At 51.1% G+C, this 26,473-nt stretch overlaps 6 protein-coding genes across 7 annotated transcripts in view; 4 read left to right on the forward strand and 2 right to left on the reverse strand.

Annotated features, from left to right (window-relative positions):
* LOC116836046 (uncharacterized) overlaps positions 1-26,473 on the forward strand; it is a 441,820-nt gene that overhangs the window by 372,159 nt on the left and 43,188 nt on the right.
* The window catches only part of LOC116836047 (uncharacterized), a 445,785-nt gene that overhangs the window by 336,606 nt on the left and 82,706 nt on the right, over positions 1-26,473 (reverse strand).
* Positions 1-26,473, forward strand: part of LOC116824745 (uncharacterized) — an 864,335-nt gene that overhangs the window by 227,950 nt on the left and 609,912 nt on the right. For both annotated transcript variants that reach the window (XM_075070360.1, XM_075070361.1), the window contains exon 2: positions 10,814-11,144. The gene's annotated coding sequence lies outside the window, so the exon portion shown is untranslated. The remainder of the gene's footprint in view (positions 1-10,813; positions 11,145-26,473) is intronic.
* The window catches only part of LOC142047424 (uncharacterized), a 147,389-nt gene that overhangs the window by 18,234 nt on the left and 102,682 nt on the right, over positions 1-26,473 (reverse strand).
* On the forward strand, positions 1,677-6,926 carry LOC116816522 (zinc finger MYM-type protein 1-like). Its single transcript, XM_032765812.2, has 3 exons — positions 1,677-2,026; positions 3,557-3,736; positions 4,125-6,926. Exon 3 carries the CDS (start codon positions 4,146-4,148, stop codon positions 5,526-5,528), a length of 1,383 nt encoding a protein of 460 aa, XP_032621703.1. The 5' UTR covers positions 1,677-2,026; positions 3,557-3,736; positions 4,125-4,145; the 3' UTR covers positions 5,529-6,926.
* LOC116816521 (uncharacterized) lies at positions 24,222-26,110 on the forward strand. Its single transcript, XM_075070418.1, is given in 2 exon segments — positions 24,222-25,521; positions 25,523-26,110. Coding segments are annotated over 2 exon segments (1,425 nt in total). The 5' UTR covers positions 24,222-24,268; the 3' UTR covers positions 25,695-26,110.

Below are 26,473 nucleotides of genomic sequence, written 5' to 3' on the forward strand. Positions count from 1 at the left end.
AATTTCATTTGCCATTTTGTTGCCCAATCACTTAGTTTTGTGAACTCTCTTTCAAGTTCTTCACGATTTGCTTTGGTCTTAACTATCTTGAGTAGTTTAGTATCATCTGCAAACTTTGTGCCTCACTGTTTACCCCTTTCTCCAGATTATTTATGAATAAATTGAATAGGTATGGTCCTAGCACTGACCCTTGGGGAACACCACCAGTTAACCCTCTCCATTCTGAGAATTTACCATTAATTCCTACCCTTTGTTCCTTGTCTTTTAACTAGTTCTCAGTCCATGAAAGGACCTTCCCTTTTATCCCTTGTCTGGGACCCGCTTTTCTCTGCCAGCGTCACAGGTTGGATCCAATACTCGAATATCCCCCCTTGTCTCTGCTGGCATCTGTCACTGGCTGAACCTGCCCCGAGATCCCCCCATCACTCTGACTGTCAAATACCAACAATCCCAGATTGACCCCTTCCCCCCGATTCTCCAACGCGGGTCTCAGATCTGTGCCCATGGCGCCCCCTTGTCTCTCTTCACTCATCAGATACTGATGGGAAACACACTTAGCTTTCGCCTCATCTCCACCACTGACATCAACCCCCCCACCATTTGTCACTTCTCAAATTTACAAAGCTAGATCCACATTCCTCACATTTCTGCCCTTTTCTCTTCCGTTTCTGAACATGGACTCAGAGCTCAGGTTTGCCTCTTTATATGTCATTATCAGACGGCAATTAAAAATCCTGCACTTTAAGAGGGTTAAATTGCAGCAGGATCATCTTTCCTCCTCTCCTTTGAATGTCGTTTCTTCCCCCCTTTAGCTCTGTTAAAAGGTTTGCCCATGAAAGAGACCAGCCACATCATTAATACACATCAAAGCCAGAGGCCTCCCCATGTTTGCGGGTCAGTGGATCCTGGCTGGTAACAGGAGAGTTGGCTGGACCCTTTTCTCTGCTCCAGCAGGCATGGGATGAGGAGGTCACTCTGAGTGCAGCGTGGGCCGAGAAGTTTCCCAAACCCCATGATAAAGGGTCACCCTGAGGGGCTGCGTCCCCCTGCGCTAAGATGCAGCCACCTCTGGGGTGGATCCATGGTGGCCATTATTTGCTAGTGACAGGCCATGGAAATGTCTTCACTATTTTGGCTTTTCATTCCCCTGTTAAAGATGCACCCCCAGGGCTCCCTCTGCCTGTGTGAGTGGCCAGCAGAGGCGGGCGGTAACTTCCTATCCACTTATCAAACACCGTGAGGTGAAACCACCAGCAGATTTTTGCTTCTCTCCCCTCTGGAAAACTGCAGGGACTTCCGGTTCTGGAGGGAAAACTGTTACCCCGAGTCCTTGCCCTAGATCGAGGGAGGTGGGAAGGGGGTTAGGAGCCCCACCCAGTGACCTGTTGAAGAGGATTCTGGCCTCATCCTTTCTGAACTGTGCTTCTGGTGTCACTTAGACCAGTGTTAATCCGGAGTCACTGCAAGGAAAGACAGGGAGTGACCTGAACAACTGTCCCTCTTTCATTAGCTGCTCTCCCCACAGGGTTCTGGTTGTTGCTAAAAGAGGGACGGCGGCTCAAACTCTCTGTCCTGGTTATTAGGATTCAGCTTCCTGGGTCAGAGGCTGCAGCCTCCGTTGTGGATCTGGGAGAAGAAAAGCCAGTTCCTGACTCCATATCCCCCGAGCTGGGGCGTGCACTGCTCGGGGGTCAGTGTCAGGGGTAATCCCCCAAAGTGACTCCTCTGGTTCTGCTCTTTTCTGGGGGTTTAAAACAGTGGGGGCTTTGCCTGGCAGGAGAGGCCAGGTCTGCACCACAATAAAGCGATGGAGCATGTTCCCAGCACGGGAGAATCTGGGGTGTCTGTCTGTAGGGAAAGGGGCTGGGGGAATCGTGATGTGAAATGAACTGATGCCTGTTCTGAAACCTCCCCAACTGCCCTTCTCGCCCTGCCAGGCTGCAGAGTGTCGCCCATGTCTCGCTCCTGCTGATCCCACCTTCCCTTGGGACAGGGAAGAGAAATGCCTGCAGTGGAGCCAGTTCAGGTAGGGGTCATTGGGGGGTTGGTGGCGGGTTCCTGCAGGAGGGAGGGGGCAGCAAATACACTGGTGATGGGAAGATTTGCACAGTCCGGTTTGGAGGTTAGAGCGGGGCAGGAAATACACAGGGTGGAGAAAGGGAGGAGGCCAGGGGGTGGCAAACTGCTGGGATCTGTTTAACGAGTGGCTTAGATTCTAGGAACAGACTGTAGTGGTGGCAGGGCCAGCTTTAGGCCAATTCAACCGATTCCCCTGAATCGGGCCCCGTGCCCAAGCCCCCCAGTATGGCGTACTGGCAAGAGCTGGTGCGCCGCACCGGGGTGGCCCAGCTTCCCCAGGGGGCAATTTAAAGGGCCTGGGGCTCCGGCAGTAGCCCCCAGAGCCCTGGAGTAGGGCTGTGGGGCTCTGGAGGCTATTTAAAAAGTCCAGAGGTCCAGCTGCCTCTGCCGCCCGGCCCCTTAAATAGCCGCGGGAGCCCCGCCACTTCCCGAGGGCTCCCGTGGCTGTTTACAGGGCCGGGATGATGGAAGCAGGGGAGCCTCTGGCCCTTTAAATAGCCCCTGAGCCCTGGGCTGCTGCAGCTACCCTGGTGGGGGAGGGGACACTTACAGTACAGGGTGGGCTGTACCCCCTGTACCTGCACCCCCTGCCCTGTCCACACCAGCCTGTCTGCAGCGAACCCCAAAGCTCCTGCCCTGCCCACAGCCAGCCCCTTCTGCACCCCCTGCCCTGTCTCCAGCCAACCCCTGCTGCACCCCCCTGCGGCCCTGCCTGAAGTCAGCTAGCCCCTCACATACCCCTGCCCGCACCAGCCCCGCACCCCTGTCCTGTCTCCAGCGAACCCCTGCCACGCACCCCTGCCTGAAGCCAGCCAGTCCCGCACTCCTCTGTCTCCAGCCCTGCCAACCCCTGCAGCCCTGCCTGAAGCCAGCCAGCCCACCCCACCCCACCCGTCTCCAGCCAGCCCCTTGCCCTGCCTGCAGCCAGACCGTACCTCCAGCCAGCCCCTACCCTGCCTCCAGCCAGCCCCATGTCCACTGCTGCCCTGCAGTTCCCAGGGCAGTAACCCTGCACACTTGCTTCAGTGAGAGGGGCAGGGAGCAGCTGGGACCCACACATGTGCACACCCTAGGGTGACCAGACAGCAAGTGTGGAAAATCGGGACAGGCTGTGGGAGGTAATAGGAGCCTATATAAGAAAAAGACCCAAAAATCGGACTGTCTCTATAAAATCGGGACATCTGGTCACCCTAGCACACCCCCAGGGAGTGGCGGAGACCCACACGTGTGAAATAGAGTTCATTTCTAGTTCAGGCCCGTCTGTTAAAAAAAGAGCTTTAGGTAGGGTTAACATACATCTGTATTTTCCCAGACATGTCAGGCTTTTTGGCTCTTAAATCGCCATCCAGGAGGAGTTTTTAAATTTAAAATTTTTAAATTTTAAAAATTCCTCCCGGGAAAATACGGACGTATGGTAATGCTGTTGGTACAAAAAATACATACTGTGGCACATCCCTTAAATCAGAACTTTTTATAGGGAACCAGTTGCTGAGATTTTAGCAGCTCATCACTGCCCTCAGCCCCAGCCCTTCTGCCCTGGCTACAGCGTACAGCTCGTGTTTGGGTCACACCCTGCCGTCACGGCTGCATTCGGAATGAGGCAACCCGTCACATAGCTCCTCTTGCTGTATTGCAAGGATTAGCTGCATTTTTACTGGTAAGTTGAACTTAACCATGGTTATAAATTGTCTCTGTAATAATAATTATGTACTACGCGTTAGCTAGCCCCAGCTGATTCCGCGATGCGAAAACACTTATAACAACGCGTTGTTTTGGTATTCCATATACTTAAAATATCATCAATGAACTGTGTTATTTGCTTGCTGCTTTAAGACTTAAGTTCATTACTGTTCATTACTGTTGCAAATACGTATTTTAAAACTGATTAGGCCTATTGTCTTAATTTCATCTAATATAAAAAACTGGAAATATTTTACAAATTTTTATAAAAGAAACATTATTGAAGAAACTCAGTTGTACAACTATCAAAACATACGTTATTTTCCTAATATGAAAGTGAAAATCTGTAATTAATATTCCTTTAGAATGTGGTGACGTCTATCAGTATGGGTAAGAGATCAAGAGACCTTGGTAGAAAGTACCCAAGTGGGAGTAAGAAAAGAGCCATCTACAAGGCAAAGGGAGTTGAAAGACAGAAGCAAAAAGCTGTGTTAATCAAGTATTTTAGCAGACCTGATTCTGCTGTTGAGCCAGAAGTGCTCAGTGAAGATGCAGATATGGCTGAAAATCCTCCAGCAGAACATACGACGCAGACAGAGAATGACAGCAGTGGCGAAGAATTTGAAGAGCCAAATCGGTCTGAAGAGGACTGTCACGGTGAAGAGAAGACTACAAAAAGGGCTGGAACTGATGCTGAAGGTGCTGAGGGTCAAGAGTGCTGTTCTGATAATCAAGATGCAGGTGGTTTAGATCCAGAGCAGAAAGGCAACTTCAACTCTGCTGACCAGATAGAAATATCTGATGATCCCGCAACTTGGCCAGAATACATTAGCCAGCGTCTCAGAGAGTATTTAGTCAAACAAGGGCCGCCTAAAATTATTGTAGAAGATTTCCCTAAAAATAAGATTGGGAAACACTTTTCAAAGTTTCACTGCAAAAGGAAACTTTCAAATGGTGAAATTGTACCTCGTCCATGGGTGATCTACTCAGTGTCAGCCGACAAGATCTTTTGTTATTACTGTAAGATTTTGTGCAATAATGTGACAAGTTCATTAGCATCTAATGGTTTTAATGACTGGTCTAATACTCATATGAGATTGGCTGAGCACGAAAACTCAAAAGGACATTTACACGCTGTGCTTAGTTGCTGCGACCTTCAGCAAAGGTTATCTGCCGAAAAAGCCACTGACGCAATACAACCAAAACTTACTGACCAAGAAGCAAAACACTGGCATCAAGTTTCCGAGAGACTAGTCGCTGTCGTTCAGTTGCTAGCAGAACGAAACTTACCATTTTATGGGTCTGATGAACAGCTGGGAACATCATACAATGGAAATTTTCTTGGACTGATTGAATTACTGGGAAAGTTTGACCCAGTGATGCAGGAACATTTACAAAGAATCAAGAACAAAGAAATACAAGATCATTATTTAGGAAACAACATTCAAAATGAACTTATTAGTATTGTAGGGAATGCTGTTAAACATGAAATAATAGCTCGAGTTAAGGCTGCTAAGTATTTTGCTATTATACTCGACTGCACTTCTGACATTAGTCACCAAGAACAAATGTCATTGACAATTAGATATGTGGCTGATGGTGTATCACCAAATATTCCAGCAGGAGTATATGAACATTTCATTAAGTTCATAGTAGTAGAAAGCAGCACAGGTGAATATTTGTACAATATCCTTCTAAGTGAACTCAAAGACCTGGGATTGGACATTGCCAATATCCGTGGGCAGGGTATGACAACGGTGCAAATATGAAGGGAAACATATCAGGTGCACAAGCACGACTTTTGAAAACAAACCCAAGAGCTTTTTTTACACCATGTGCACGTCGCAACTATAATCTCATTTTGGGAGACGTGGCCAAAACATGTCCTGATGTGATGAGTTTCTTTGGAGCCGTGCAATGTATTTACGTCCTTTTTTCTGCATCTACTAAAAGATGGACTGTTTTTAGAAAACATGTTACTGGCCTTTCGGTAAAGCCTCTTTGCGAAACACGATGGGAATGTAGAATGCAAAGCGTCAAAGCTCTGCGGTACCAAGCAGGGGAGTTTTATGATGCACTCGTAGAGGTAGCAGAAACAATGGATGATGCTCAAGCAACGAGTAAAGCTAAATCGCTGGCTATTCAAATGAAGGATTATAAGTTTTTGGTTTCGCTAGTTTTCTGGCATGATTTACTGTCTCAAGTGAATTTTGTGAGCAAAGAGCTACAGCGTGATACAATGGATATTTCTGCAGGAATTTCTTCATTCAAAAAGCTTTGTAACTGGTTAAAAACGTACAGAGAGAAGGGTTTTCAAGAAGTGTTAATTGGTGCCAATGAGCTTGCCGACGATCTAGATGTGACTCCAGTATTCCAGACTAAACGTTTGCGCAAACAAGAAAAACAATTTGAGTACGAGTCTGCAGATGAGCCCTTTTCTGATCCAAAAGAAGCTTACAGAGTGCAGTGCTTCAATCACGTCTTAGACAAAGCGTTACAGTCACTTGAACTAAGGTTTGAACAGTTACAAAAGCATGTGAGTTTATTTGGATTTTTATGCAAATTCAGAAATCTTCCCAAGGACACCATACGAAAATGTGTTGCCGATCTGGAACTCGCATTGACAGATGTGAAACTAGTGCAGGAAAATGAGCAAGTTTCAACTGTAAAATCACTTGACATAAATGGCTACATGCTTTGTGAAGAACTGGAAGCATTAAAGCCAATTCTTCCGTCTGATTGTAGAAAGCCCTTACAAATGCTTCAATTTCTTGCATATAATAACCGATCGACAGCATTCCCAAATTTATTTATAGCCATTCAAATCTTCCTGACTATTCCAGAAACGGTAGCCTCAGGAGAGAGGAGCTTCTCGAAGTTAAATCTAATTAAAACATATCTGCAATCAATGCAGGAAGACCGATTAAACAGTTTGGCAATCATGTCGATTGAATGCGAAGCATGAAGAGCTTACAGTTAGGCAACATACTGAAAGATTTTGCTGAACAAATGGCAAGGAAGATAAAGTTTTAAAAACGTATAGGTGAGGTGTTCAAGGAATTTCCTGTTAACCAACTTGATATTTATAATCTGTGATGCAATGTACATAATATATAGTTTTGTTGTTGTTTATATAGTTCTGGAAAGTAAATAATACATGGAAGAAATGAAAGGCGCTTTTTTTATGTTTTTTTTTTTAAGTCATCCCTGCCGGGGCTCCGCGAAAAAATGTTCGAATTGGGCCCCGCACTTCCTAAAGCTGGCCCTGAGTGGTGGTGTAATCGTCCCTCCCCGTCTGGGTCGGAGGGAGGCCGCAGCACCTGCCTCATCTCAGGGGAATTAGCAGCCCAGGTGTCAGTGTCCCGACCCCAGTCAATATCTGGGTTGTGCTCCTCAGGCAGGAGCAGGGCCCCCCAGGAGTCTGTCGGCTCTGGGCTCTTAGGCGGGGCAGAGCGGGGAACAGTCTAGCACCCTGGCCATCGGTGGGGGGCTCACGGCCTACCCGACTCCACCAGGGCCCAGCCCAGGGCCTAACCGTGGTGGAGTGATCCGCCGCTGGGTCAGCAGGGAGCCCAGCCGCAGTGCACTGACTGCGCTCCAGGCTGCCCCCCCTTCCCTCCCCTGTGCCTGGACCAGCAGCGGTGCGGTCTGCCCAGGGCTGGTAGCCAGTGGCAGACACGGCAGCTCCCTGGGTTCCTCCGGCAGCAGGGTGTCTCTTGGCTCTGCAGCCTGGAGCTACCAGGAGGCATGTGTGTCCGCTCCAGCCGAGCTTGGGGTTCCACCATCCACTGCTGGGTCAGAGGGAGCACCCCGCCCCCGTACAGGGGCTGCAGCTCTCCCTGACTGCAGCTCTCCCTGGCTGCCCTGCCCTGCCCTGCCCTCCGGAGGGACGCGGACCCCACCGCCATCCCTGGGGTCTCCCGGCTGCTGCTGCTGCTTCGGAGCCGCCTGCCGGGGTGCAGAAGGAGGAAAAGGAGGAGTCGCAGGACGGCTGCAGGATACGGGGACGGCATTTGTTGCCGGACTGAGGGACTCTTCCAGCTCTGCTCCTGTGCTGGTGGTAGCTACTGCTGTTGTGGGGAGGGGGCATGGAGCCCTCCCCCAGCCCATCTGCCACCCCCTACCCGCCTCCCCCATCTACCCTCTGGGCCGGGTCTTGGCCCCTCGACACAGCTGCTTCCTTCACCCATGTCAGCACCTGGCTGAACTGCAGGAGTGAGCACAGACAGTTCTGCAGGCGCACGGCCTTTCTCACCCCCCTCGGACTGGCCTTCCCTTCCCCAGCTCTGCTTGGCCAGTGGGCTTCCCCCCCCAACCCCCGCTTGGCCACCAGCCTCCCTGCAGCAGTTTGCCCCCTTCCCCTCCGCTGCTCCGCCCTTGCTCAGCCCCCTGGCTGCGTGCATTACGTTCCCTCCCTAAGCACTTGTGCACCTTTCTCTGTTTTACATTCCCCCCCCCCCCATTGATTTTGTAGTCCCTCTTCTTCCCAGTGAGCCGGAGGAGCAGTGCCCCCACCCTGCCCTGCCTCGAGCGGCCTCCCCGAGCCCCCGCTCCATGGGCAGTTTCCTGCTATGCCTGCAGCCCAGTGGGGAGGAGTGGTTGGCCTTCCCCCTTCCCCCTCGCCCTCCATCTCCCCGCCAACACCACCGGTGCTCCCTTCTGCCCCTTCCCACAATGGGGGGAGAGTGTGGGTGGGTCCCCTCATGCTGAGCCTGTGGCACCCTCCTGCCAGCTCCCCCATCTCTCCCTGCTGCTGCTAACCTCTCGACCCCCCTGCCGGCCCCTCAGCCATCGCCAGCTAGGGGGCGCCACCGGCAGACACGAGAACGGACTCTGCTGCTGTCATGGCCCCTGCCCCCTCCACTGTCGGGGGAGCCCCCTCGGCCGGTAAAAGGGGCAAGAGCCCCATTCGGAAGGTGAAACCCTCTTGTGGTCAGGACTGTCCATGCCCCCTCTGCCTCCTCCCCGTGGCCCCATCATCTGCCACAGGCCCCCCTTTTCCTGCTATTCACCAGCTCTGGGGGTGTCCTTCCCTTGACCCCAGAGCGTACGCCCAGCTGGCTGCAGACCCTCCACACACCACTACTTCATCTGTCGCATCCAGTCCCATCCCTGGTGGCCGGGGCCCCTCTCCCACCTTAACCAGGGAGCCTGGCGTCCATTGCCTCTGGTGCCGGCCTCTCCCCATGGACAGACCTACGTGCGGGCGTTGGCGCAGGTGGTGGGACCCACGGCGCCGGCCTCCAAGATGTACAGGAAGATCGTTGTCTTCCTGGCATCGGAGGCCACGGCCTAGGAGGCGGTGGGGAAGGGCCTGGCAGTGGGGGGCGTCTATGTTCCCATTGAGCCCCTGGCAGACCAGGGCGTACGGGTGGATTTTACCTCCGTCCGGCCCTTCCTGCCCCATGCTCCCCTGCTTCCTCCCCACCCTGGGGAAACCCCTTTCTGTCATCAGCCCTTTTCCCCGGGGCTGGAAGGACCCCGCCCCCGTCACGTCCTGTCCTCCTGCCGGCAGCTCCAGATCCAGCTGCTGGAGGCACCAGAGGGGTCCTTTCTGGTGTCCCACCATGGGGCCCATTCCCGGGTGCTCTGCTCTTTGAGGGAGGCCCGGTGCTACCTGTGCCATGGCCGGAGGGGCTGTCCCCTGGCCTGGCACGGAGGGATGCCTGGGACCGCCGAGCCCCGGGTGCTGGGAGCTCGGACAGGGGAATGCGTCAAACAGGAGGCCCGGGCTCACGGAGGGGGAGGGGACCCCCGCAGACTGAGGGGGGGTCGCTACTGCCGAGCCGTCCATCCCACCCCCTCATAGGGCCCAGCTGAGGATGCCGTGGGGAACGGCTCCACCCTCCTCATGGCATCCCTCCCTGAGGGGGCCTCGGATGGAGCCCCTCCCGTCGTCTGTGCCCCCCTTGGCGCCGAGGCAATTGTTGCTGGCAGGGAGGACTCTCGGGTGGTGGGGGGGAGATTTTTGCTCCAGTTTTCAGGAGATGGAGGCCCCGGGTCTGACCCAGGGCACCCAGCGGGAGGACGCCCCCTTGCCAGAGGGCCTTGATGTGGGGGGAGGATTAGTCACGCTGCTTCCTCCTGTCCCGCCCCTACCCCAGGCTGCTGCCTCCACTCTGGACCCTGGGGTGTTCCTGGGCTTGTCCATCTGCCCAGCCACAGACGGCACCGAGCCACACCCCTTGTGGTGACGGACAGTGCCGAGGGAGCGGGCCCCGAGCCCTTGGGTGCACCCCACCCCGAGGCGAAGTGCTGCCTTTCCTCCCAGCTGGGGCCAATTGCCATCCTGCCCCACACCATGGTCACAGCTGCTGAGCTTGTGGTGCCCAGGCCAGGCGTCAGTGAGGGACCCCTTCCTCTCCCTGGTCCCTCAGTCCCTGAACCCTGTCGAGAGGTGATGTCTGCTGGGGACACTGACCCCACCTCTGCCTCTGCTCCTGATCCTGTTCCCGCTCCTGGCTCCAGTCCTGCCCAGTTGCATTCTCCATCTCTCCCCTCTCCACCTCCCATACTGCTGCTGCCCCCGGGGTCGTCTCGTTTCCCCTTCCCTGGGACGACCCTTTTCGTGTCTCCCCTTCCCAACCCTTCTCTGAGCAGCTGCGGAGGTGGGCGTGACTGCGCCGGTGCCTTTCCCTACGGGGGTGGACACTGATCCTCATCCCGCTGGTCCCGTCCATGCTCTGAGCCCAGCCCCGCGTATCCTGGCCCGGCTCCAGAGGTGAGCTCTGGAGTTCATCGGCCAGGATAGCACTGGGTCTCACTGCACAGACGCATGCGGTTTGGAGGTGGAAACCCCCTAATTTGTGGAACAGGAAACAACCCACCTAGCTGGGGTTAGGAAAAAGCACCAGACTCCCAATGCTGGAGCCTGATCTAACTTACCACTGGCTGCTGTGAGAGATGAAGGGGGCACCCACCAGTCAGACTTAGGGGAGATTCCCCGCCCTCATATCCAGTGCCTCACACCAAGGAGAGTGTTGGGCTTCCTACCAGGGAGCTCTCCCTGCCCCTGCTGGGGGCTCCATCTCCTGTATCAGTCGGTGGCTAGTAGGGGGTGATGGATCTGCTGGGAGGGACAGGGGGCTCTCGCTTCCTCCCCTCACCCTGGTGTTTCCTGGATGCTCTGAGCGGGATGGGGGTGGGACTCTGACTGTGAGTCACCCAGAGCTCCCATTTGATTGGCTCCTCTCCCCCAGGAATAGTGGGGTTCTGAGTGGGGCAGCAGGTACTGAGTGTTGGACTCTTGCTCTTTCAGGGGCCGGTGACCTTCGAGGAGGTGGCTGTGCATTTCACCAGGGAAGAGGGGGCTCTGCTGGACCCCGCTCAGAGAGCCCTCTACAGGGATGTCATGCAGGAGAACTACGAGAACGTGACCTCGCTGGGTAAGGATTCCCGTCCTTTCGGTTCTGAGAAGGGGAAGTGATGAAATAAGGTTCACGTCACCCTCACAATGACCATTACGCTGCCCTGATTGCAGCATCACCCCACACGCCAGTGACACACACACACACCAGCCCTCTGCCCTCCCCTGCTACAGCAGCACTGTGGGGAACAGCCCAGGAGCAGTTTGGCACACGGTCAAATACCTTCTGGTTTAAGGTGAAAGCTGGGGTTTGGTCCCCGCATAATGGACAGAAGCTTCCAACCTCACCTTCCCTTCCCTCACACACTGATCCTGCTCCACGCAAACCAGCTCCGACTTGCAAACTGATCCCACTCCCCTGCCCTCACCATGAGGATTCCTTCGGAGTCACTGCCTTCACTTGCCCCTCACTACACCCCGCAGATCACTAGCGTGTGTCCCACCAGAGCGCTGCCAATCCTCTGCGCAAGAACCCCCCTTGTGCACCTTCACTGACACAGCCAACAGCACTGAGCACTGAAACGGGGCAGACTCGGTCCCTGAGGGGTCACATGCACCTCTCTGCAGACCACAGTCACAGCTCTGCCAGGCTGCTCCAACTGCTCCCTCCACCATCCGGTTACAGCGACAGCTGACCCAGTGCACACAGCTGGGGGGAGTGCGGATAAATGCTGGGATTCCAATCTGTGAACACAACACAGTCAATGGCACGTTCTTCGTCCTTCCTCGTATCTGTTATAGACTCTTAGAATTCTAAAGCCAGCAGGGATGATTTGGTCATCTAGGCTGATCTCTGTATCACCCAGATTGTAGAATTTCTTCCAGTTACTGCTGTACTGAGCTGGACACCTTGTGTTTGACTAAATCATTTTCAGAAAGGCCTCCAGCCTTGATGTGCAGCCCTGAACAGATGGGAATGTGATGGAGTAGGGGCTGTCGGTGTGGGGAATGGGAGAGCAGGGGGTGACTTTAGGTGAGGGACAGGATCTTTAAGCCTGTAACCTGAGCCAGGCAGGGGGGAGGGGGGTCAGCACCTGTGCCCAGGGAGCGGGACAAAGGACCCGGCCAGCGGGAGGAGGGGCAGGTCAGTTTGGATTTGGGGCTGTGTGCGCGGAATTCAGGGGACCCTAGCTAGGATCCAAGCACCCGGAAAGCCCAGGACTCGATGGAGGGGTCCTGACTGTGCCTGCAAGCTCTGCTGTAACCTGCGTTCCTGTTGTCCAATAAACCTTGTGTTTTACTGGCTGGCTAAAAGTCACTGTGGGTTCCAGGAAGAGGGGTGCAGGGCTGGACTCCCCCAGACTCCATGACAACTGGTGGCAGCGGCGGGAGATACTGCACCCCGTGGACGGCGCTTCCTGCAGTAAGTGACTGGGGAGCAGTAAAACGAAGGGGTGGTTACCGCTGGGAGTGTGTGCCCAGTGAGAAGGCTTTGCAGTAACAGGGTCCCCGGGGATTGCAGCGAGCGGGTCCCCAGGACGGAGGATCTGCAGCTCGACCTGGCAGAGAGATGGTTGACCTCAAGAAGGGCTGGTGCACTAGGGGTCCCCCGGAAACCGTGGGAGCGGCGAGCACCCCGACCTGTGAGTGGCCAGCAGGAAGATGTATGCCAAGCGCGACAAGTGTGACCTGGTGGAGCTGTGCAGCAGAGGGGCTGCGCATGGGGAGGCTTACCAAGGACCAGCTGATTGCCCGCTGGAGGAGGGAGACCACATGAATGAACGGAGCCCTGTCTCTGAGGGAAACAGCCTGGCAGATGCAGCACAGGCACCAGTGTCTGTCCCCGCTGGGAGTGGTCAGCAGCGCGGACGAGGGCTTCCGAGACCCCCCCTTCCTAGGCCTAGGGAAGGGTGGGGGGAGCCCAGCGAATACCGAGGGCACCGTGACCCCCCGGCCAGCAGGGGATCCTGCCAGCGAAGCTCACCCCCCAGCAGGGTCCTCCCGGCGACGCGCCATCCCGTGGAGTGGAGGCGGGGAAATGAATGGGAGACTGAGATGGAGGGAGGCTCGAGTTAAAGAGGCAAGAGCTGGAGGAGAAGGTGAACCAGCGTAAACATGAGGAGAACCAGCGTAAACATGAGCTGGAGCTGGCCCAGCTGAGGAGCCATGAGGCCCCGGCTGCGGTGAGTGAGGGGGACCCAAGCCTACACCGAACTTTGATAAGCGCTTGCTGCCCCGGGTAAGGAGGGGGAGGACATAGATACCTTCCTGACGGCCTTTGAGAGGACCTGCGAGCTGCACAGGGTTGGCCCTGCAGACAGATCACAGTTCTCACCCCCTTACTGGACTCCACGGCCGTGGAGGTGTACAGCCGACTGAAAGGAGGCGGAGGGACTACGAACTGTTCAAACAGCCCTGCTCCTCCGGAAGTTTGGCTGCCTACTCCCTGAGATGTACTGAAAAAGTTCTGAGAGCCAGCGTAAAACCCGTGAGTCACATACCTACAATGCGTCAACGGGCCCAGGGTTTGCCCGCAAGTGCGGACAGCTGGAGGGCCAAAAACCTAAAGAGGAACTTGCTGGACCTGTTCATACTGGAGCACCTGTAATGAGCAGTGGCCCATACCGACCTGAGGATGTGGTAGAGGACAGAAAGGAAACTAGGAGAACCCGCAGCCGCAGGCCAACTTGTCCGCGACAATTTGTGGACAGTCGGAGGGGATGGCAGGGAGGGAGTCTCGAAAGGCAGCAGGTCCCGCCTCAACGAGGCAGTACGAAGAGAGCATCATGGGACCATCCAGCGTCGATGGGGCCTATGAGAGGAACCCCCCCAAAGGGGGAACATCCAGTGTCAGGTCCCCCGACCCCACTCCAGGGACCCACGAGACATGGGCGCTACAATATGGGCCACAACGGGCCATATGGGCCCAGTGCCCCAAGCTCAGGGCAGACCAAGCAGACCTACAACTCGCAGAGGTGTGACTGGGTAAAAACCAATCGGAGGGGGTACGTTCCCAGGAAAGGGGGCTGGCACACATCCCCCCTCGTGGGAGGGAGGAGGAGTCCCCAGGTTCAGCCTCTGGGGACTGGATGCTCAGCACTCCGGTTTTGGTTTACCGGGTGGAACGGGGCTGCCCTCCGGAAAGAGTGCATGTTTCCCTGGAGGTAGATGGGAGGAGGTCACTGTCGGTACTGGACACGCGCGAGTTGGTGACGAACTTGCCGGCCTGAGGTGTGGGCTCAGATCGGATGGTGCCCGACACCCTACCTGACCCTGATGGGCCGGGATGAGTGGGATCCCATTCCAGGTGCCTGCGAGAGGCGGAGTCAATCTACGAAGTGGAGGGCAAGGAGGGCCCAGAGGCGTGGGGGTACACCCACATTTGCCCACAGACGTGTTAATGGGAGGGAGCGGCTGCTGAAGCCGGAACCAGCCAGGTGGAGGTGATAGAGACTGGCCTGCCTCCCCAAACCAAAAAAAGCAGGGTCCAGGCCTTTATGGATGGCGGGAGTAATCGTCGGATAGGCGGCGGTACCATCGAAGGTCCGTGCCCCACTTTAGCGCCATCCGCCCCATCACTGAGCTGTGCAAAAAGGGGAAGCCAGACAAAGGTGACCTGGACCGAGCAGTGCCAGGAGGCTTTCCGGGCGCTGAAGGGCTGGGTCAGTGGCCCAGTTTCTGGCGAACCCAGATTTGAAACATCTTTATTGTGTTTTCACCGACGCCTCAGACACGGGACTGGGGGCGGTGTTAATGCAGGAGGATGAAAAGGGGAAAAGACATCCCCATCGGTACCTGAGCAAGAAGCTGCTACCCCGGGGCAGAACTAGCGGCACGACGAAGGATGCCTGGCCATGGTGTGGGCCCTTAAAGTAGAGCATATCTCTTTGGCGACACTTCCGTGTACACCGACACTCTCCCCTGACCTGCTGCACCAGATGAAAGGAGCCAACGCCAAGCTCCTGAGGTGGAGCCGCTCCTGGTCAGGACTATGACCAATGGAGCGTGTGTCCATGTGAAGGGAAGTGCCAACCTGATAGCGGACGTGTTGTCCCGGAGAGGGGGCCCTGAACTTCCCCAGGTCACTGGGCAGAGTGACCCCGCTCAGTTCAGTTCCGAAGGGGGGAGAGATGTGATGGAGTAGGGACTGTCTGTGTGGGGGTGGGAGAGCAGGGGATGTCTTTAGGTGAGGGACAGGATCTTTAAGCCTGTAACCTGAGCCAGGTGGGGGGGAGTGGGGTCAGCACCTGTGCCCAGGGAGCAGGACAAAGGACCCGGCCGGTGGGAGGAGGGGCAGGTCAGTTTGGGTTTGGGGCTGTGGGGCGGAATTCAGGGTATCCTAGCTGGGATCCAAGCATCCTGAACCCCCAGAAGGACTGGATGGAGGGGTCCTGACTGTTCCTGTTGTCCAATAAACCTTCTGTTTTACTGGCTGGATAAAAGTCACTGTGGGGTCCAGGAAGAGGGGTGCAGGGCCGGACTCCCCCAGATTCCATGACACCCCAGTCCCTGGGGTAGTTTGTTAATCCTTGTACCACCCTCCCAGTGGCTCTTACCAGCGAAGGGATGGGAGCAGAGTTAAGGTGGCAATGCAGGGAAGACATGTACATTTCCTGTTCATTTTCTGGTTTGCAGAGGTTTAAGTTTAACCACCGTCCATATGGTGAAAGGAAGGAGACAGCCCTGGGCACCCTGAGCTCTGCAGTAAAATAGTTTCTGGGCTTTTAGTTTGCTTCATTTTTTGTAGTGGACGTTTTGCCACTATAATTGTGTCCACACTCATCCTTTTACCAGTATAGCGCTGTGTGTGTGTGTGTGTGTGTGTGTGTGTGTGTGATTTTTCACAGCCCTAAGCAATAGAGCTCTCTTGGCAGATCTGTAAAGAGGAGACCACGCCAGAGTCTGCATGTGGATTTTACAGCACTTCAAAATATTCGGGAAGCGATAGACACACTCAAACCGCTGGGCCCTCTGCAAGTCTCCCTGGAGAGTCCAGCCCCGGTTCCATTGGATGCTCTCAGGTTCACAGATATTCCAGCTTAACAGTTACACCTCCCATTGCTGATTCACTTAGCACAGCACCTAGACGATGTCTACACTAGCACTTTGGTCGGTAACGCTTTTGTCTGTCAGGGGTATGGAAAAACACACCCCTGACCAACATACGTTTCACCTACAAAAGCACTGGGGTGGCCAGCGCTATGCTGGCGGGGCCTGCTCTCCTGCTGACATAGCTACCGCCGCTTGCAGGGGGTTTCATTCTGCTGAGAGGAGAGAGCTCTCCCATTGCCACAGAGGGGCGAAGTACAACTGTGCCTCTGCAGTGTGGACGTAGTCTGAGATGTGTTTAGAGTGAAGACAAGTCATAGTTTTCAATCAACGAAGTCTAGAGATTCCAGGGATAGCAAGTAGAAGTCTTAGGAAAAAATAGTTGCACACAAGTACAATCAGAGCCCTCTGTCTGGATCCTAGACGTACAGAACTGGAGCCTTTCGTATGTTCTACAGCTGAGTCCTTCCAGCGTTTCACAGCCGGGCTGGGCTGAGATCTTCTGTTCATGAGACAAATCACACTGCCAGTTGCCTCCACGCTGGAGGATGCAAGGTGCACCTCTGTACACTCATAAACAGGATCGTGCTGTTTTATTATTTTGTGTAAATTGCCTCTCTTGAAGGAAGATTTCACAATCTTTTCATTAGCATTTGGCTCGGCGTACAAACTGCAGCACCTCCCCAATCTGTTTGTCTCCATCTGTCTCTTGTCTCATTCTTAGATTGTCAGCTAATCTAAGGGGCAGGGACTGTGTGTTTGTTCTGTGTCTGTAGAACGTCCGGCACAATGCGATGATGGTCAGCGGCTGGGGCTATGAGCGTTACGGTAAGAGAAATAATAAATACCAATCCTTGGGAGGGTCCAGGCAGGGGAGGGAGGGTGTTGGTGAGCAGAGAGCTAGGGGGTAGGTTTGGGGTGAAGAGTTGCTGTGAGCTGGGACGCCTGGGGGCAGGGGGAAGGAGATGTACCATGGAGTAGGTCCTGTAGGGAGTTGTGATGCAATGGAAGGCTGGAAGAAATGGGAAGGAGTTGGTTTCAGTGGGCACGAACTGTTCAGAGGACCCCAACTCCCTAAAATTGTAACCTGTGCAGTAGCACCTCAGAGTTACAAACCCCTGGGGGAGGGAGTTGGTTTCTAATTCTGAACAAAACATTGTGGTGGTTTTCAAATGTTTACAACTGAACAGTGACTTAATACAGCTTTGAAACTTTATGATGCCGAGCTAAAATGCTGTTTTTAACTGTCTTAATTTAAGTGAAACTAGCACAGAAACACTTTCCTTTTCGTGGCAAATCTTTTTTGGAAAACTTGCCATTTATTTGTTTAGTAATTTACATTTAGCACAGGCCAGTTCTGTATTTGCTTCTTTTTTGGGGAGTTGCAGGGGGAGGTCTTTGCTCCTGCCTGATTGGGTGTTTCGCATTCCAGATGAGATGTGTGGTTGACCGGTCAGTTCATAACTTGTAACACTGAGGTTGTAGTGTGTTTAAAAGGTGTCATGGAAGGTTATGGCTACACTACAGACACTCTAAACCAACAGGCGCACGTTCCCCCCTCGACTTAATTACCGCAGGCCGCAGGAGCAGCAGTAGCTATGTTGGCAGGAGAAGCTTTCCCACTGACACAGCGCTAGCCACGCCGACATGCCACTGTAGCTTACGTCACTCAGGAAGATGGTGTCTTCACACCCCAGAGTAACATGCCGACACAATCTGTAGTGCGTATCTAGCTTAAGATACCAATTAGGGCTGTGAAGCGATTAAAATTAATTGCGATTAATCAGATAGTTAAAAATAATAAAATATCATTTATTTAATATTTTTGGATGTTTTCTACGTTTTCAAATATATTGGTTTCTATTACAACAGGGAATACAAAGTGTACAGTGCTCACTTTATATTTATTTCTGATTACAAATATTTGCACTGTAAAAAACAAAAGAAATATTTTTCAAGCACTGTAGTGCAATCTCTTTGTCATGGAAGTTGAACTTACAAATGTAGAATTATGCACATAAGAACATAAGAGCAGCCGTACCAGGTCAGACCAAAGATGCATCCAGCCCAGTATCCTGTCTGCCGACAGTGGCCAATGCCAGGTGCCCCAGAGGGAGTGAACCTAACAGGCAATGATCAAGTGATCTACTCTGCCTGCATCATCGTCCCATCCTTGAACAACAGGGCTTAGAGACACCATTCATTTTACACAGCCTGGCTGATAGCCATTAATGGAACTTACTCCTGAATTTAATCCAGTTTCTCTTATTAAACCCTGTATGTTCCAGCCTTCACAACCTCCTCAGGTAAGGAGTTCCAGGCTTGACTGTGCAGCTGTGTGAAGAAAACTTCCTTTTTCTTTGTATTTAAAAAACCTGCATGCCATTAGATTTTCACTTGGTTGATCCCCTAGTCTTTTTTTCTTTGTCTATATTGGTTTATTTACTTTGTATAGGGCGAACAAGTTAATCACTTTTCGGACTGTATTACTTTCTCAATATTGCACTTTCATGATATTTAGACCCTATCATTTATATCCCCCTTTAGTTTGCCTCTAGATATTCAAAGCTAGAAGAGTCCTTGCCTACTTATCTCTCCTCATATGGGACCCTCTCAACCCCTCATACATTTAGTGCCTTTGCTGAACCATTTCTAGTGCCAGTATATCTTTTTTGCGAGTGGGAGACCACATTCTGTACACAGTATTCGGAGCATGTAGGCAGTACCATGATTACTATAAGGGCAATAGATCTTCTTCTAGTCTTATTCTTCTTCCTAATTTCTAACCTCCTGTCTTGCTTTTTTGAGGCCCTCTGCACACTGCGTCGAGGGACTTATTCAAGTACTTATCCACGTACCTCGACACCTAAGGTCCTTCCAGTGACTTCGGTAGCTTAATAGTTAGCCCCTCATCCATATTGTTATTTGTATCAAGTGGGGTTACTATTTTATCAGTGATGGCGATCTTACTGTCTTCTACTCACATTCAATTTCGATTTGCCTCAAAAATGGAGTGCTGTCTTAGAGAATACAACAATCATAAAACTTTGCGCCTTGCAAGTCACTAAGTATCTATTCTTGTTCAGCCAATGCTCAGACAACCAGGTTGGTGTCCAATTTGCAGGAATAAAATCCTTCCGACTATCTTGTTTCCCACAACTAATGTCACATATGTGCTCAGGGAAGTTGAACGTGGAACAGGGATTTGCGTGGCACTTGTAGCTTGGCAAGGTATTTACATGGGCGTGTGCTAAAAATTCATATGTCCCTTCGTGCTTCAAACACCATTCCTGAGGACGTCCGTCCATGCTGATGACGGGTTCTGCTCGATAATGATCCAATACTGTGCGGACCAATGCATGTTTATTTTCATCCTCTGGGTCAGACGCCACCAGCACATGGTTGATTTTCTTTTTTGGTGGTTCAGGTTCTGTAGTTTCCGCATCAAAGTGTTGTTCTTTTAAGACTTCTGAAAGCATGCTCCACGCCTCATCCCTCTCAAATTTTGGAAGGCACTTCATATTCTTAAACCTTGAGTCGAGTGCTGTAGCTAGCTTTAGAAATCTCGCATTGAGACATTCTTTGCATTTTGTCAGACCTGCAGCAAAAGTGTTCTTAAAAGGAACAAGATGTGCTGGGTCATCATCTGAGACTGCTATAACATGAAGTATATGGCAGAATGAGGGTAAAACAGCCGGAGACATACAATTCTCCACCAGTGAGTTCAGTCACAAATTTAATTAGCACGTTATTGTATTGTTCTTGTATGAGGTGAATTGAAAAATACGATTTCTTTTATCATTTTCACAGTGCAAATATTTGTAATAAAAATCATATAAACTCAGCAGCGTACACTTTGTAGTCTGTGCTGTAATAGAAATCAATATCTTTGAACATGTAGAAAAACATCCAGAATATGTAATACATTTCAGTTGGTATCCTATTGTTTAACAGTGTGATTAAGCCAGCGATTAATCGGGATTCATTTTTTTAATCACGATTAATTTTTCGAGTTTATGGTGTGAGTTAACAATGATTAATCGACAGCCCTAATAGCAACAGAAACTAATGACATCATGTCCATTATTGCAAGGTGTGTGTATGGAGGACAAATTCAATCTTACAGATGTTGCAAATGATGTTCTTAAAGCGTGTCTGCCAGGCAGGGTTGAAATTACTCCACCCTAGACAAAGGCCGGTGGTTCTGCCACCTCGAAGGCACTTTCAGGGAACGTTAAGAGAATGTACAATGGGAATGCCATTTACATAGAAGAAGCCATCAAACTAACGAGGGACAGAGGTGACCACTCAACCTCATGGCAGGGGAGGATATTGCAGGAACAGACCAAATTCCATTTTAGCAAACACCAGCAGGGGAAGAAACCAGCATGGAACTTCCTTCATCACTAGACTCCAGGCCTCCTTCCTCGCAGCTTGAATGAACGTTACTTTGGAGGGGAACCTCCAGAAAACTCCCTTTCAAAGGTTCACTGAACTATACAAAAGAGAGGCAGAGAACCCCAAGTTATCTTCTACTTAAGATGACAACAGACCCGAGCCCTTTGGACTTTGGGGGAGATGTCGAGTAAGGGGGTGGTCTGTCCTCTTGCTGCAAAGTAGTGTGGTTAAAATTTTACCTTGAGCCAAGATTGTCGTTTTGTTAGGTCCTATTCTCCAGAAATTTTTCACTTTCACTTGCTTGTAACCATTTCTGACTTTCTCCTTTATACCTGAACTCACCTTAATGCTTTTGTTAGTAAACTTCTTTTACTCTTAATCGAAACGAATCCGGTGCTGTCTTTGAATTCAAGTGATAGCCAACTCCAGTTGAAGTGATAAGCTGGGCCATTTTGTCTCTTCTGAGGAGCAAACAATCATTATTCCTCTGAACGATCCAGGAAAAAGTCACCATTGCAGAGCACGTGGTTTTGGGAAAATTCAGCTGTTGCTGACTCTTGCCAGGTTTATTCAAGGCTGGTAGAATCCAGAATGTGCCTGGGGTGTAAGAAGCAGGCTGCTGGGCCAGGGTTATTTATCTCCCAGACACTCAGCGTGTCCTTGAATGATGGCTGGGAGCATCCAGACAAGGGAGCTCCAGGAGCAGAACATTGAAAGTCACCCAGGGTTACAGATGACACAACTGCTCACGGGTCTGGAGTGCCCCCCAGGATGTGACAATGGCCTAGGTTAATAGTGAAACATCTTGAGAGTCTTGCTTCCCCACCAAACAGCTCAAAAAGCCACCATCCTCTTCCCTGCAGGCTCCTTGGATCTTGGGTCCACATTCGCTGATTTCACCCCCCTGCCTGAAGCTTTTTTCACATTCGCTGGCCAGAGGAATTAGAATATGGTGTCCTGAATTCAGCCAGCTAATTTCCACAGTATCCAAAGACCCAGGATTCAAATACTCCCTCCCGTACACCTGACTTCACAGATTTCCCTAATCTGAAATATGACGCTTCCTAATCTAACAGTGGAGAGACCTGCATTCAGTAATAACCTGCCGCGTCCTGTTCCCTTTCCCACAGAACGCCCACCAGCACCCATCGGCATGTTCTGCCAGATTCCCACAGGACTCCTCATTGTCCTCTGGGTACCCTCTGTCAGCAAGAAAGCAAGCCAGGGAACTTCCTTCGTGGATCTCACTTTCCGAACATTGTATATCTGCTGTTAGAACCTTTGGCTAATGAGTTCTGGTGTTACCCCAGGACACTCGACGTGAACACGTCCCCATCACTATCCATCCGGGTGCCTTCCACCTGCTTGCTGGAGAGCCAGCCAACTCTGCAGCTAAACACACGGTTCCGCAGCAATGAACTCGCCCAGCAACACAGATTAGGTGCTGCGCTCACCCCCTCGGATTACAACCCCAGGGAATACCAGGCCATTCGCTAGTCCCAGTTCCCCCCACTCACCCAGAAATTGTGCCTCACCTCCAGCAACATATGGAACACATACAATGTCATACAAATCTTAACTCATCCAGGAAAATAATGCCACCAAGCTTGTTATCCCATGGATTGCTCACCACACTGTATACCAACAAAGATTGTTCTATTGTTGATCTATTAACACGAAGAGATTAAGAACTAAGATGAAGGTACCTACAGCAATAGCACTAATAAGCAATGATACAAAAGAATAAAGAAAACGCAAAGTACGTCTAAACGTCACAAGCTAGACAATTCACAGCAAAGGCTTTCTCCTTCTCCGCTAATGCAGTGACAGGCTGGGTTTCCTTTTTCAGCCAGGGCCCTGCCCACCCAAGTTTAACAGTTCTCAGGATGTTCAAGAGAAAAGGGCAGAGAGAAGAGAGTACACAGATGTTCCCACCCTATTTTAATATTCAGCCCTGGGTCTAGAAACATCTCACGTTCAGCTGATCATTACTAAGGCGTCTGGCGTGGAGTGATTCAATCTCACCTGTGAAAAAGGAAATAATCTCGCTCACCTCCTCCCACCACTACTGAGAGTGGCCATTTTACCGAAGTGCGGCCTTGCTGTCTCTAGAACTGTCTGTGTGCCCCAGAACTGAACATTGTTTCAAGTAACATCGTCGCAGAAAATCTACTCTTTTTGAGGGTCAACCAGCCCGGCTACAGGAAGGGTGGTGAAGCAAGTAATAGGCCCCAGAAATAAGCAGTCCTTTTCCCCTGGTAACCTGAAACAGGGGTTACTCCAGGTTAATTAAGACACCTGGGGCCAATCAAGGGGCCTGCCAGAACCTGTTAAGAGCCTCCCCTCCAGCCAGATAGGAGCACGTGATAGGTGCTGTGGGAGGCAGGCAGGCGTATTACTGGAGAGCTGGGCGGTGCAGAGGCTGATGAGCACCAGGAGGGACGTCCCCCAGGTACGGAGGCGAAGGGCTGGGGAAACCCTACCCAACACGGCAAACAGCCTTTCAGGGAAGAGAACCCACCAGAGGGGAGAGACTGAACTGGGTATCTGGCCTGTCACCACCGTGCCCAGAGGGGCTACCAGAGATTAAGAGGCTCCCCTCCCCCTTCCCCTGTCACAAAGGCCATGAGGAACCCTGCTCAGGGAAGGTGTGAACAGTAAACCCAGTAGCGTGGGGAAATCCTGAGGGGGAGAGGAATACCCCAGCCCACCACTAAGAGGAAGTACGCAACCCACTGAGCCGGAGAAGGAGCTCTGTCACACTTTATATACGCAGTGTTTCTATTTAACACACGGTTTAACAAGACAATAATGTTCAGCGTATTATGAGTTTCCAAATGATGCCTGACAAGGCATACTTTGTACAAAATATATCATAATTTTGCAAAACAGTGAATACAGGGTTACAGACTGTCACAGTGTCTGTGTGTGTGTGATCTCAGCACATATGTGTGTATTTCAATCCCTCTTCAGCAGAGTGTTCTGCACCTTTGAGGACCTGAGGAGCTGGCCCTGGGATTTCACTGGTTTACTAAGGGCTGGGTTTTAAATCAATAATTATTTTTCATGACAAAGTCTTATGAATTCACCTGATCTCCTTTGTTTTCTTTCATCTGAGTAGGGTTTCCAGTTTCCAAACCTGATGTCATCTCCCAGCTGGAACAAGGCACAGAGCCGTGGGTCCCAGACCTCCAGGGTTCAGAGGAAAGAGAGATCCTCAGAGGTCCCTGCACGGGTGAGGAACATTTAACCAACTCAGAATCTGTAAGTGCCTGAGTGAAAAATCTGGGGATGCCCTACAAGGAGCTTGGGAGCTCTCAGTTCAGGATTGTCCCCAGCAGGTGTCGTATCGTCAGGGCAGATACAGCTCATGGCTTCCTACGGATCCTAACGGACACTTGGCAGTAGCTTCCTCCCTTCCATCTGAGCATTTGGATAAGCTGTGAAGGCAGAATTTGGGGGAAGAGTTTGGGGGAATTCAGTTCCTGTTTTTTTCATCTCTCCAGCACTTATTTTGGTTTGCTCTTCCCTTGTCCAGCCCAGTTTGAGGTTACTCTCTCTATTGCAGCAGGTGATGTGTCGCTGAGTGAGAATGAGGAGCAGAATTCTCAGCAGGAAGATCCTGAGCAAGTGGAATCACATGGCGCATTATTGCGAAGATCCAAAGGGAATGTGTCCAGGAGTCACGAGCAGGGAACAGCCCGTGAGGTTCAGCGCAGTCCAGAAAGGGAGCAGGGAAACCAGCCAGGGGAGAAAATGGGAAAAATAATTTACCCTTGGGAAACTTACAGAGACCTGAAAAAAACCACAGTCCAGCAGAAAATCCTCAGAGGAAAGAGAAAATCCACATGCACTGAGTGTGGGGACAACTTCAGTGACTGCTCAGCCCTTATTAAACATCAGAGACTCCACATGGGAGAGAAACTCTACGAATGCTGCAAGTGTGGGAAAACCTTCAATCGCATCTCACATCTCACTCGACATGAGATAATCCACACAGGAGAGAGACCTTATGAATGTAGAGAGTGTGGGAAAACCTTCAATTGCAGCTCACAACTCACTAGACATGAGATAATCCACACAGGAGAGAGACCCTATGAATGTAGAGAGTGTGGGAAAACCTTCACTCTCAGCTCGTATCTCACTACACATGAGCGAATGCACAGGGGGGAGAGGCCCTTTCAATGCTCTCAGTGTGCACAAAGCTTTACTAGGAGCTCATCCCTCATTAGACATGAGAGAACGCACACGGGAGAGAGACCCTATAAATGCTGTGAGTGCGGGAAAAGCTTCACTTCCAGCTCAAATCTTATTCAGCATCAGAGAATCCACACCGGGGAGAGGCCCTATGAATGTGGCGAGTGCGGGAAAGCCTTCAATTGCGGCTCAGAGCTCACTCGACATGAGAGAATCCACACGGGAGAGAGAGCCCATGTATGCAGCGAGTGTGGGAAAGCCTTCACTCTCAGGTCAGATCTTACTACCCATGAGAGAATCCACACGGGGGAGAGGCCCTTTCAGTGCTCTCAGTGCGGGAAAACCTTCACTAGGAGCTCAGACCTTACTAGACATGTGAGAATTCATACGGGAGAGAGACCCTACGAATGCTGTGACTGCGGAAAAAGATTCATTTCCAGCTCAAAGCTTATTCAGCATCAGAGAATCCACACCGGGGAGAGGCCCTATAAATGCGGTGAGTGCGGGAAAACCTTCAGTTGCAGTTCAAAGCTCACTAGACATGAGAGAATCCACACGGGAGAGAGACCTTATGAATGCTGTGAGTGCGGGAAAAGCTTCACTAGGAGCTCAGACGTCACTAGACATGAGAGAATCCACACAGGAGAGAGACCCTATGAATGCTGTGAGTGCGGGAAAAGCTTCATTTCCACCTCAAACCTCATTAAACATCAGCGAATCCACACCGGGGAGAGGCCCTATAAATGTGGTGAGTGCGGGAAAGCCTTCAATTGCGGCTCACAGCTCACCAGACATGAGAGAATCCACATGGGAGAAATCCTGTGAATGCTGCACGTGTGGGAAAACCTTCACTCTCAGCTCGCACCTTGTTAGATATTGGAAAATCCCCACGACAGAGAGAGATTCTATGAATGTTGTGAGTGTGGGAAAACCTTCATTCAAAGCTCATACCTCAGTACCTGGGCTGTCCATTAATCACAGTTAACTCACATGATTTGCTCAAAAAGTTAATCACGATTACAAAAATTAATCATGATTATTCACAGCTTTAATCGCACTTAAACAATAGACTACCAATTGACCTTTATTAAATATTTGTGGATATCTTTCTATATTTTCAAATATATTGATTTCACCTACAACACAGAATACAAAGTGTACAGTGCTCAGTTTATATTATTTTTCTTACAGCTGTCTCTACTGTAAAAATTATAAAGAAAACACAGTATTTTTCAGATCATCTAATACAAGTAATGTAGTGCAATCTCTATCATGAAAGTGCAACTTACAGATGTAGATTTTTTTTGTTACAGATCTGCACTCAAAAACAAAACAATGTAAAACTTTACAGTTTAAAAGTCCACTCAGTCCTACTGCTTGTTCAGCCCCTTAAGAATCTCTGCAACCAGCTAAAATCGTCATCTAGGGTGAGAATTTGCTACTCATATCCAATCTCTTTAGTATACTAAGTTTAAATTGTGATTTTATTTGCTAGGTAATCTGCTTTGATCTATTTGGTATCTCTTATAAACTAGTTTTCTTCCACACCACTTAAAATCTATCTTCTGTAGTTAATAAACTTGTTTTTGTTTGTCTAAAACCAGTGCGTGGAAGTCATAACTTGGGGCGGAAAGCTGTTGTATATTGCTCTCCTCACTGAGGGAGGAGGCGAATTCATGAGCTTATACTGTACAGTTCTCTGTGCAGTGCAAGGCGGTATAATTTTGGGTTTACCCACCCGGGGCAGGGGGGGTCGTGGTGCCT

This window comes from Chelonoidis abingdonii, chromosome 11 (assembly GCF_003597395.2).
Source record: "Chelonoidis abingdonii isolate Lonesome George chromosome 11, CheloAbing_2.0, whole genome shotgun sequence".
NCBI lineage: Eukaryota > Metazoa > Chordata > Testudines > Testudinidae > Chelonoidis > Chelonoidis abingdonii.